Below are 12601 nucleotides of genomic sequence, written 5' to 3'. Positions count from 1 at the left end.
CAAGCCTGTTGCTAGAGCCCCAAGGCTGAAGGGGGGGGTTAAGCCCACCCACTTAGCCCCATTGCTTTGTCCCCTCCCCTATCTCTGCCCAGGAGGCAGTCATGACTGCAGGAAAAACCCCTGGTGGCAGCATGTGAACACATGGCCACATTTGAGAAACACTGCCTTAGAGCAAAGCAGTCTTGTCTGTGTTTGCCGTGGATCAGCTCCCTGAAATCAAGAGCTCTGGCAGTACAAGCACTACCTTCCAGGTCTCCACAGTCTTTGCTCTCTCTCTGTAGGTAGTAATGGGTATATACCAACCCACCCCAACTCCCACAAGTTCTTAGAGCACTCCCTGCCCCTTCCGCACTGCACACTCAGTTACCAGGTTCTGTTACCAAACAGTACACATCAGCTTGTAAGTTTCAACCCAGGACAAGCACCTCACTTAACAACCTTATTCTTGTTTTAATTAAATATACCTAAGTGCTGTGATGTTATCAAAGATTCAAGTAATAGTAAGAAAGAATATTGGAAACAAATGTTTCCATACAAAACACAATCATAACATGCTTTCTAGAGACTAAACTTAACTAACAGGTTAACCTCCTGTATAAAGAAGTTTATTTCAACCAAAATCCTCTACGGTATTTTCAACCAAGGCTGGCCGAGACCCCACTTTTACGAATGCAGACAAGTCATCCATTTACTTAGTCCTAGGTGCAGGATATCCAAGAGTTTTCTTTGCCTTCTAGAACTATATCCAAAGTTCGTTATCTTTCCCCACAGACAGGATAATTCCCTGTAGCTTGTTTATGTCTGTGCAGTCCTTTCCTGTTTACTTCACATCTCTTTGTTAAGATCTGACTTCCGATGTAAATGGTCATCCTTTGTATTAGTTCACAAAGCTTAATTTACATCCTGAAAGACATACATGTATCTTGACTCCCATCTGGGAGAAAGTCTAAGGCAGGTCACCTTTTGGTGACCTGCTTTTACTTTACATGCTTAAGAACATAACTTTCTGGAACAGATACATAACTCCTTGCACAGTACATGCACATACATTTCAGTGACACTGATGACTAGTGACACTGGCTTTCATTTGAAACCTCACACAAGGCACTTTGGTGAACTAAAATCTACATACCAGAATTCGGAGACTCCTGTAACCCCTGTGCATCCCTCTTTTAGCTGACACTAAGATGTTCTTGGGTCACAGGTGGATGACCATATTAGGTATCTGAAGGGTCTGTGGGGGGGAAGGCTGCTCTCCTCCTGGATATTCTATTTGCCAGGCTTTCATGCCCAGAGTGCATAAAATGAGGCAGAATAGACTACAGCTTTTGCTGGTAAACCTTCTGGTTCCAGATCAGAAATCTAACAAACCAGGTTCAGCTCCTCCAGCAACCCTAAACTGTGTACAGGTTCCAGGAGGTTGGGATCAGCTCCGGATTTATTAAAGCCATCAAGACTTTGAAGGCACTCTTGGTGGGAAGAGGTCAGCTGCCTTCCAAGGAACCTAGAGCCACATCAGCAGCTACGGCTATATTAGTTCCAAAAAGGAAGACAAGGGAGAAGACAGCCATTCTTAGTGGTGCCAGATCCCATGCATCACACCTACTGGAGCAGTCCAAGTCTGACATAGGTTTAAGGGTTGGAACCACAGAAGCCAAAGTCGACTCCAGTTTGGACTTTGAAGATCAGAGGTGGCCGGGGTGGGGGGAGAGGATCTGAGTATTTCTCTGGATCAAGTACTCTCCACATTGGTGGGACTGGCTCCTGCCTCTGCTCCTGTTCCAGGAGTGCCCTTGGATCCAAAGACAATTTTTTTTTTTTGTGGTGGCTGATGTGCATCTTCCCCATTTGGAGCATTCCACAAAATCCAAGTTATGGATATTGGCAAATAGGCTTTACAAGTTCTGCAGTCAGATTCCTCTTCTCATTTAAAGAAAAGGAGAGAGATTATTAGTGTCTCTTCAAATCAATCCATACCTCCTCCTAAGAGTTCTACTGGGTCTCCAAACAGATTTCTCTCATCTTTTATTCCTCACCATCCTCTAGGTCCATTGTTGTCTCCTAAAAGGTCCATAGCGGATCCGAGGTCTGATTCTCATTTAGAGAGAGTAGAATTGCACAAAGCCTTGGAAACAAGCAGGGAGAACTGGAGGTCCTGGTGATGTCAAGGAATTATGACGTGATTGGAATAACAGAGACTTGGTGGGATAACTCACATGACTGGAGTACTGTCATGGATGATTATAAACTGTTCAGGAAGGACAGGCAGGGCAGAAAACGTGGGGGAGTAGCACTGTATGTAAGGGAGCAGTATGACTGCTCAGAGCTCCGGTACGAAACTGCAGAAAAACCTGAGTGTCTCTGGATTAAGTTTAGAAGTGTGAGCAACAAGAGTGACATAATGGTGGGAGTCTGCTATAGACCACCAGACCGGGGGATGAGGCTTTCTTCCGGCAGCTCGCGGAAGCTACTAGATCGCACGCCCTGGTTCTCATGGGTGACTAATTTTCCTGATATCTGCTGGGAGAGCAATACAGCGGTGCATAGACAATCCAGGAAGTTTTTGGAAAGCATAGGGGACAATTTCCTGGTGCAAGTGCTAGAGGAGCCAACTGGGGGGGGGGGGCGGCTTTTCTTGACCTGCTGCTCACAAACCGGGAAGAATTAGTAGGGGAAGCAAAAGTGGATGGGAATCTGGGAGGCAGTGACCATGAGTTGGTTGAGTTCAGGATCCTGACACAGGGAAGAAAGGTAAGCAGCAGGATACGGACCCCGGACTTCAGGAAAGCAGACTGACTCCCTCAGGGAACGGATGGATAGGATCCCCTGGGGGACTAACATAAAGGGGAAAGGAGTCCAGGAGAGCTGGCTGTATTTCAAGGAATCCCTGTTGAGGTTACAGGGACAAACCATCCCGATGTGTCAAAAGAATAGTAAATATGGCAGGCGACCAGCTTGGCTTAATGGTGAAATCCTAGCGGATCTTAAACATAAAAAAGAAGCTTACAAGAAGTGGAAGGTTGGACATATGACCAGGGAAGAGTATGACCAATATATTGCTTGGGCATGTAGGAATGAAATCAGGAGGGCCAAATCGCATCTGGAGCTGCAGCTAGCGAGAGATGTTAAGAGTAACAAGAGAGGTTTCTTCAGGTATGTTGGCAACAAGAAGAAAGCCAAGGAAAGTGTGGGCCCCTTAATGAATGAGGGAGGCAACCTAGTGACAGAGGATGTGGAAAAAGCTAATGTACTCAATGCTTTTTTTGCCTCTGTCTTCACTAACAAGGTCAGCTCCCAGACTGCTGCGCTGGGCATCACAATATGGGGAATAGATGGCCAGCCCTCTGTGGAGAAAGAGGTGGTTAGGGACTATTTAGAAAAGCTGGACATGCACAAGTCCATGGGGCCGGACGAGTTGCATCCGAGAGTGCTAAAGGAACTGGCGGCTGTGATTGCAGAGCCATTGGCCATTATCTTTGAAAACTCATGGCGATCGGGGGAAGTCCTGGAAGATTGGAAAAAGGCTAATGTAGTGCCCATCTTTTAAAAAAGAGAAGGAGGAGGATCCTGGGAACTACAGGCCAGTCAGCCTCACTTCAGTCCCCGGAAAAATCATGGAGCAGGTCCTCAAAGAATCAATCCTGAAGCACTTACATGAGAGGAAAGTGATCAGGAACAGTCAGCATGGATTCACCAAGGGAAGGTCATGCCTGACTAATCTAATTGCCTTCTATGATGAGATTACTGGTTCTGTGGATGAAGGGAAAGCAGTGGATGTATTGTTTCTTGACTTTAGCAAAGTTTTTGACACGGTCTCCCACAGTATTCTTATCAGCAAGTTAAAGAAGTACGGGCTGGATGAATGTAGAAAGTTGGCTAGATTGTCGGGCTCAATGGGTAGTGATCAATGGCTCCATGTCTAGTTGGCAGCCGGTGTCAAGTGGAGTGCCCCGGGGGTCAGTCCTGGGGCCAGTTTTGTTCAATATCTTCATAAATGATCTGGAGAATGGTGTGGATTGCACCCTCAGCAAATTTGTGGATGATACTAAACTGGGAGGAGTGATAGATACGCTGGAGGGCAGGGATAGGATACAGAGGGACCTAGACAAATTGGAGGATTGGGCTAAAAGAAATCTGATGAGCTTCAATAAGGATAAGTGCAGGGTCCTGCACTTAGGACGGAAGAACCCAATGCACAGCTACAGACTAGGGACCGAATGGCTAGGCAGCAGTTCTGCAGAAAAGGACCTAGGGGTGACAGTGGACGAGAAGCTGGATATGAGTCAGCAGTGTGCCCTTGTTGCCAAGAAGGCCAATGGCATTTTGGGATGTATAAGTAGGGGCATAGCGAGCAGATCAAGGGACGTGATCGTCCCCCTCTATTCGACATTGGTGAGGCCTCATCTGGAGTACTGTGTCCAGTTTTGGGCCCCACACTACAAGAAGGATGTGGATAAATTGGAGAGAGTCCAGCGAAGGGCAACAAAAATGATTAGGGGTCTGGAACACATGAGTTATGAGGAGAGGCTGAGGGAACTGGAATTGTTTAGCCTGCAGAAGAGAAGAATGAGGGGGGATTTGATAGCTACTTTCAACTACCTGAGAGGTGGTTCCAGAGAGGATGGTTCTAGACTATTCTCAGTGGTAGAAGAGGACAGGACAAGGAGTAATGGTCTCAAGTTGCAGTGAGGTAGGTTTAGGTTGGATATTCGGAAAAACTTTTTCACTAGGAGGGTGGTGAAACACTGGAATGCGTTGCCTAGGGAGGTGGTGGAATCTCCTTCCTTAGAAGTTTTTAAGGTCAGGCTTGACAAAGCCCTGGCTGGGATGATTTAATTGGAGATTGGTCCTGCTTTTGAGCAGGGGGTTGGACTAGATGACCTCCTGAGGTCCCTTCCAACCCTGATATTTCTATTATTTTAATTAAAAGGAGTACTTGTGGCACCTTAGAGTCTAACAAATTTATTAGAGAAGTAAGCTGTAGCTCACAAAAGCTTATGCATCTCAGAGTTCAGCCACCAGGTTTGCCGTGACATTATCGGGGATACTGTTCCTGACGGCTTGTAGTCCATCTTTGTGTGGAATGTTGGTGTAAAGGGCTTCTACATCCACAGTGGCTAGGATGGTGTTTTCAGGAAGATCACCGATGGATTGTAGTTTCCTCAGGAAGTCAGTGGTGTCTCGAAGATAGCTGGGAGCGCTGGTAGTGTAGGGCCTGAGTAGGGAGTCTACATAGCCAGACAATCCTGCTGTCAGGGTGCCAATGCCTAAGATGATTGGGCGTCCAGGATTTCCAGGTTTATGGATCTTGGGTAGCAGATAGAATACCCCTGGTCAGGGTTCTAGAGGTGTGTCTGCGTGGATTTGTTCTTGTACTTTTTCAGGGAGTTTCTTGAGCAGATGGTGTAGTTTCTTTTGGTAACCCTCAGTGGGATCAGAGGGCAATGGCTTGTAGAAAGTGGTGTTGGAGAGCTGTCTAGCAGCCTCTTGTTCATATTCAGACCTATTCACGACGACACCACCTCCTTTGTCATCCTTTTTGATTATGATGTCAGAGTTGTTTCCGAGGCTGTGGATGGCATTGTATTCTGCACGGTTGAGGTTATGGGGCAAGTGATGTTGCTTTTCCACAATTTCAGCCCGTGCACGTCAGCGGAAACAATCTATGTAGAAGACCAGTCTGTTGGTGAGTCCACCCAGAATCCTCCTTTTTGTAGGGTTGGTAAGAAGGTCTCTGTGGGTTAATATGTTGTTCAGAGAGGAATATTTCCAACACATGTTTCCCCTTGTTTATTTCCCCTCCTACTGTTCTTGTAAAGTCTGGAAATGGCCCACCTTGATCATCACGACAAAAGGTTCCCACCGCCCCGCTCTCCTGCTGGCAATAGGTCACCTTTCCTGGTCATTCTTGTTACAGTCTGAATGGTTAACACCCATTGTTTCATGTTCTCTGTGTATATAAAATCTACCCACTGTATTTTCCATTGTATGCATCCGATAAAGTGAGCTGTAGCTCACGAAAGCTTATGCTCCAACAAATTTATTAGTCTCTAAGGTGCCACAAGTACTCCTTTTCTTTTTACGGATACAGACTAACACAGCTGCTACTCTGAAACCTAGAAGAATTAAGAGGCTTGGTTTATTCATTCCTTCTCAGCCTGGGTTTCCTCACTCGTTTGCTTCTCTTATGGGTATGTTTCCAGATCCCAGCTACTGGAGGGACTGGCAGTCCTGGGTTCCACCACAGGAATACTTCAATCATCTTTCTTATGAACAGACAGGTAATGTCTCATCTGATAAAGGTTTGATATCTGGACAACCCTTGGACCGGATTCCACCACATCCGCCTGCAAATCAAACAGTTGTGCCTGACACACTTTCCGACTTCAGCCACTCCTCAGGGTCCTCTGTCTCTTCAGGCAGTACAGCGCTGGTCTGCTCAGCTGCTGATCCACGGTCCCACAGAAGGCTCTGCTCCCTAGGAGAGATGTATACCTCCTTCCCTGATGCAGCCCAAACTGAGCAGGGCCCTCCCTTTATACTTCCTGCCCTGTCCCGTTACTTCTGGTGAAGTGGGTCCAGGGGGAGGATAGTGGTCCCTCACTCAAGTTGGAGGGAGACCACTCCACCTCACCACACTCCAAGGCCAGCAACAACAAAAAACACACACATTAAGAGAACTGCTGGGCTAGGCTTCAGAAACGCTCAGGGCAGGCATAGAAAGGGGCACACACACGTTCTAACAAGCACTACTTGGAGAGGGTTCTACCGTTGGGTGCCATGAGCCAGCACAAAACCCGTAAGTGTGAAAACACAGAGTCATCTTGATTTTTACTGCTCTGCCCATTATAGGTTTCTGGCAGAACAGGATTAGAATGCTCAGCATCCATAACGTTGACAATCGCACAAACCAAGGAAGAAGAGGGGATTAGACTGCCATGTTCAAATGATTCTAGGACACAGAACTGCAACAGAAGAGAGCGTAAAGCAGGAATTCGCTACTTATCTCTTGGAGTTCCCCCTACAAGACGAAGAATCCTAAGGATTCTGATTGCATGCTGCTTTGCTTGGTAATTGTGAGGTGGCATTTGAGTTTAGTGCTAGTGAAAACTGCATGCTTGAGTCTTGGAGAATGGAACCATGTTTATCTAAAAAAGTAGAGGATGTGCACTCCGCACTAACCCCATCACGATTGAAGCACAAGGACCTGAATAAGTCATTTCTAAGGAGAAAGGGAAATAAAAGTGTATGGCTGATGTCCCATTTGGGTTTCTCCTCCCCAGTGTCACAATTCCAGCCACATCCTTACCGTTTCATTTGCCTCCTGTTGTTTCTCATCAAATTCTCGTATTAGTTTCTTCTTCTCTTCTGGAAAAGAAATGGAACCACATCAAATATGCTACAAGGAAATTAAAACAGATCTCAAGCCACCATAGGATGGGAACATCACACAGAAGACTGAGTTAACAGGAAGAAGCTGACTAACAGGACACCAGGCCAAAGTTCAGCTTAAAATGGGGACCACCAGAAAATTCTTATAAAGGGCCAGAGAACTTAAAACCCACCACATCGTGATCAAGAAATGAACACACAAAGCAACACAGGCCGCTAGCTTTGGAAGACCAAAATATTGCTGATTTCTGAGACTCAACAAAACTCCATTCCCAGGACTATGCTGAAAAAGGTGCTTAACTCAGGAAAGTCATAAAGACCTATGTTGGTATGCCTTTCAAACAATTGCTTATCTTGTGGTATTTAAAGTTCTGTAAGTTGAGCAGAAGTTAACCCCAATGTCCTGGCTGAATTCTGCACCACTACATATGCAAATTCATGTCCTACGCAGATTTCTTTGCTTCCCCACCAAAAAATGACTGACAGGAAAGCAAAGGGAAGCTACAAGAGCAGACACGCACCACTACCTAGCAGCACAGGTACCATTTTTCAGGCACCCACAGCAGCTAGCGGACAAGTAAATCACCATGGGGCTGGGGACACCCCAGCCAGTGGCTCCTACCCTGAGTTGGGATCAGCTGCTAGTTGGGATCAGCTGGGACTAGCAGCTAGAGAGGATGGGACTTTTTCTTCACCCGCAAGGAGTGTCAGACCCAACCCTAGAAACCTCCCCCAGCTGCAGGAAACTCAGCATCCTCCCCTGCTTTCTGTCCCCATCACTCCTCAGCTGTGGGGGAGGGGTCACTCTATGAGGAGCTGCTCTCCCATCCACCCAACCCCTGTGCATCCAGACTTCCCATACCTAGACACCCCTGCCACACCTCACCCAGTACATCCAGAACCTCCCTAGCTCTCCATACCTGAACCCCACCACACTGAACCTCAACCCCTGCATCTGGAGCCCCCACCCTGGCACCACCCTGAGCCCCCACATCCAGACCGCCACACTGCTGACCGCCAATTAGCTGCACCCATACCCCCACCTCACCAAGACCCCACCTGCTGAGACCTCCACAATGAGCCTCAACAACCTTTATCTGGAAGCCCCTGCAAAGTCCCATTGCCTCTGCACCTGTAACCCCCCCCACCCCACGAGCCTCTGTGCAACCAGATCTCCCCCATACCTAGACCGCCCACTGAGCTGCCTGCACCCAGACTGTCCCACACAGAATCCCCTCACCTGGATTTCCCCCACACTGACCCCTTCCACACTTGGATCCTGCCTGGTTGAGCCTATCTGCCCCACTCCTGGTGCACCTGGCGCAGAGTGGCATGGCCCTAGGGTGTTCTTGGGGCAGGCCCAGACCTTGTTCTGTGTCAGGGTCAGGTGCAGCCCCACTGCAGAGTCTGTGTCCTGAGGGTGTGGGGTGGGAGGGCTGCAGGGTGATCTTCCACCTTCATGCAGCCACTGGCCTGTGCTCCCTACTGCCATTCTGGAGCCTCTGCATTTATTTATTGACAAATAAAGCATGCAGAAAACTTGCAGAATTTTAAAGTATTGTGTGGAGAATTTTTAGTTTTTTGGTGCAGAATGCCCTCAGAAGTAAAATTCCATTTACGTAGTTTCATTCTACCTTCCCCCTGCAGTTTCTACTGGATACAGCATCCTTCTCTTGCTTTGTTGGACAGCTACTGTCTTCAGCAGTAGGTGAAGAAATTCATGTATCTATAGGTTTCAGAGTAGCAGCTGTGTTAGTCTGTATCCGCAAAAAGAAAAGGAGGACTTGTGGCACCTTAGAGACTAAAGTTTATTTGAGCATAAGCTTTCGTGAGCTACAAATGAAGTGAGCTGTAGCTCACAAAAGCTTATGCTCAAATAAATTTGTTAGTCTCTAAGGTGACTCAAGTCCTCCTTTTCTTTTTATGTATCCATAGGTAATCTAGAATCCTTTCAGTAAGGGATACTGTCAAGAACTCAGATAATACTGAAATAATGCCTGAATGGACATCTCCCTTAGCTAAGCTGATTATCCATGTCACCCCAATGAGCTATGTATGTTTCAGTTTTAATGTGAAGTGCCCACTTGCTACTGAGTCCCTGTAATGAGCGTCTGGGCTTTTGAAGGCAATGTGTTGTGTTTTGTTTTTAAAAAGAGCCTGAACAGATACATATAGCATTTGCTAGATGCTTCTACCTGCAGAGCCTATTGCACCCTCATACTGCAAAGATAATTTGGAATGGTATTGTGTAAGCAGAATTCTAAACAAACATCTAATCCCTTGATGCTACAAGAAAGCAATAGTGCAGGAGTTCTCAAACTGGGGGTTGGGGACCCCTCAGGAGTTCACAAATTATTATATGGGGAGCCACAAGCTGTCAGCCTCCACCCCAAACCCCGCTTTGCCTCCAGCATTTAGAATGGTGTTAAATATACAAAAAAAGTGTTTTAATTTATGAGGGGGAAATCGCACTCAGAGGCTTGTTATGTGAAAGGAGTCACCAGTACAAAAGCTTGCAATAGTGTATGTTTTTTATAAGCTTGCAGAAAGCTTGAGAAGGCCACAGAACTGGTTTAGAGCATTGTAAAGGGAAAGGGCAGTCATGTTTGGAAGAATTCTGATAAAAGAATTATTATTCATCTCTCCTAGAAGCCAGTGCAAGTTTGTCCTGACTTCAAACAAAATCAACTTAAGAAAAAAAAAAAAAGAAAAAAAACCACAGGTTAACATGACAAAACTCATCTACTCCAACTGCAGTATTATGAAGAGACTACAGTCTCTCCATAGTTCCAATAGCAACAAGAGCTCTATTACAAGGTCAAATTTTCTGTTATGAAATCCTGCAACTCTGGTCCCCTAAAGAAGCCAAACTCCACCAAACTCTCAGTTGGTAGAAGTTTGAGAAAATATCGAAGTCTTTAAAATAGCTCCTTTTATTTTTGTAACTTGTCTGACTTCCGTTTCCCTTTCAGCCCAAAGTGAAATTACACCACAGTATTTTAATTGTAAGTAGCTTTGACACTGGCTCAAGTTGTCAGCTAACAAGGAAAAGTTATGTTCTCAAATAATACAAAAAGGCAGTTACTCTAATCACTGTATGGACCATAACACTAGCTGTCAGTGCTAACATAATAGACTCCTCACAGCAGTAATAAGTGAATAAGAAGTTGCATCAAATGTATACTTTCTATTCATGAGGGAATTCTGCACCAAAAATTAAAAATTCTGCATCAAAAGATTTTTTTTAAAAAAATCTGCAAAATTATGAATATTTTGTCAAAACACAATGTAATCACACCAGTTTCAATTATTTTGGTAACTTATTTCAAAATTCCTGTCAGCAAGGATATCTAACAAACAAGATTCAGGAAATTTTAACAAATAGATTCCTTACTAGGCATATTAATACAGAACTCTGAGTAATAATTCATTTAAACTACAATACAGAAACATATTTCCCACACCCCTCAGAAGCAGTGAAAAGGCTTGGGGAAGTCAGGGGTAATGGAGGAGCTGAAGAGGAGGGAAGTAATTGCTGGGAAGAAGCCTGGGAGTGAACATGGAGAGTTGTTGGGTGTGAGTAAGATGTATGGAACAGGGTTGGGGTTTTGGTTTTTTTTTTTTTGGAGCGGGGATTGTTAGGGAGCCTCCCGCACGCAGACCCTGGCTGACCCTTAGCCTCTCATATTCAGGCACATCTGCCCCTGTCCCCATGTGGTCCTCCACCACCGCCTCTGCCATCCTCATGTGGGCCTGCACCCCCACTGAGCCACCCCCTCCCCATCCCCTTGTGGCCCTCCCTCAGCCAGAGTGTTTCTGGAACAGTGCAGCTCAGAAAAATATAACTATGGAATTTTCAGTGGTGCTGCTGTTCCTCCAAAGTGATGCAAGAAACTGTCCAAAGTACTTCAGAAAATTTCAACCCACTTAAATAACCAGATTTCCACTTTTTGGATGATGCATTTGATCAGGGATTGAATATTAATATACCTCATTATACTCATTCCAAAACCCTTTTCAAAGCTTGGAGAATCACTGCACACACACACACAGAAATGCAGTCATGTCACGAATGGAAAACGGTCCCAGTTTAACACTGCAAAAATAATACCACAAAACAGCATAAGACAAGACGTAGAGAATACTTTAGCAAACTGAAAGTATGGAGTTAATAGCCAAATTGAATACAGACTGGACTTTGGGGGTTAAAATTTCTATTACTGAAAGAAGTGTTGTTACATTGTTAATGACCATGAGTAGTTAGGATCTGGGTTTCATAATCCTCATAAAAAGTATCTTTAGATATTCAACTCAGTATTTAATGAGGAGCCTAAACAAACAACCTGTAGCTTTTTAGAAGGTTGAAGGTCTCTGTACAAGGTACAGAGAATCACAATAATTAATCCTGACGGTCACACGACTAACAAATACCATAGAACAAGGACTATTTGCCCTTTTTACTCTTCTAGCAGAGAAAAGAAGTAATTGAGGTAATTTTGTGTCAGGCTTCTCCAAAGTAAGGTAGTTTCCTGATTGTGAAGAGGTTCACTCATATTGCTAACAATCCCCTTCTTCCAATATAACCAGAATTCACCAGATGAATTCAAGGGCCACCATCAACTTTTAGAGCAGTGGTTCTCAAACTTTTGTACTGGTGACCCCTTTCACATACCAAGTCTCTGAGTGCAACTCCCCTTATAAATGAAAAACACTTTTAAATATATTTAATACCATTAAAAATGCTGGAGGCAAAGCAGGGTTTGGGGTAGAGGCTGACAGCTCATGACCCCCCATGTAATAACCTCACAACCCCCTGAGGGGTCTCAACCCTCAGTTTGAGAACCTCTGTTTTAGAGAAATAATTCCATTATAAAATGTTTACCTACTTATCAGTATCTGCTACATTGAACATTACTAAAACTGAAAAATTTGAGGAAGCTATTTTTCCAGTATTACTTTCTACATTTGACAACATTACACATACACCTCTACCCCGATATAACGTGGTCCTCAGGAGACAAAAAAATCTCACCATGTTTAGGTAAGACTGCGTTATATCAAACTTGCTGTGGTCTCCCCGTTCCTTGTTCCCTGACCGCCCCCTCCAGAAACCCCCATCCCTAATCACCCCCAGGACCCCACCCCTTACCTAACCCCCCTACTCCCTGTCCCCTGACTGCTCCGACCCCTATCCACACCCCTCACAGGC

At 45.3% G+C, this 12601-nt stretch overlaps 1 protein-coding gene across 1 annotated transcript in view; it reads right to left on the bottom strand.

The window, feature by feature from the left end:
- VTI1B (vesicle transport through interaction with t-SNAREs 1B) overlaps positions 1 to 12601 on the bottom strand; it is a 29085-nt gene that overhangs the window by 13764 nt on the left and 2720 nt on the right. The window contains exon 2 of the mRNA XM_073348411.2: positions 7310 to 7368. Within this exon, the coding sequence (XP_073204512.2) occupies positions 7310 to 7368 (59 nt within the window). The remainder of the gene's footprint in view (positions 1 to 7309; positions 7369 to 12601) is intronic.

The sequence above is a fragment of the Lepidochelys kempii genome, chromosome 6, assembly GCF_965140285.1.
Source record: "Lepidochelys kempii isolate rLepKem1 chromosome 6, rLepKem1.hap1, whole genome shotgun sequence".
NCBI lineage: Eukaryota > Metazoa > Chordata > Testudines > Cheloniidae > Lepidochelys > Lepidochelys kempii.
The sequence above is the reverse complement of the archived record's forward strand: the minus strand, read 5'-3'. Positions and strand labels throughout refer to the sequence as shown.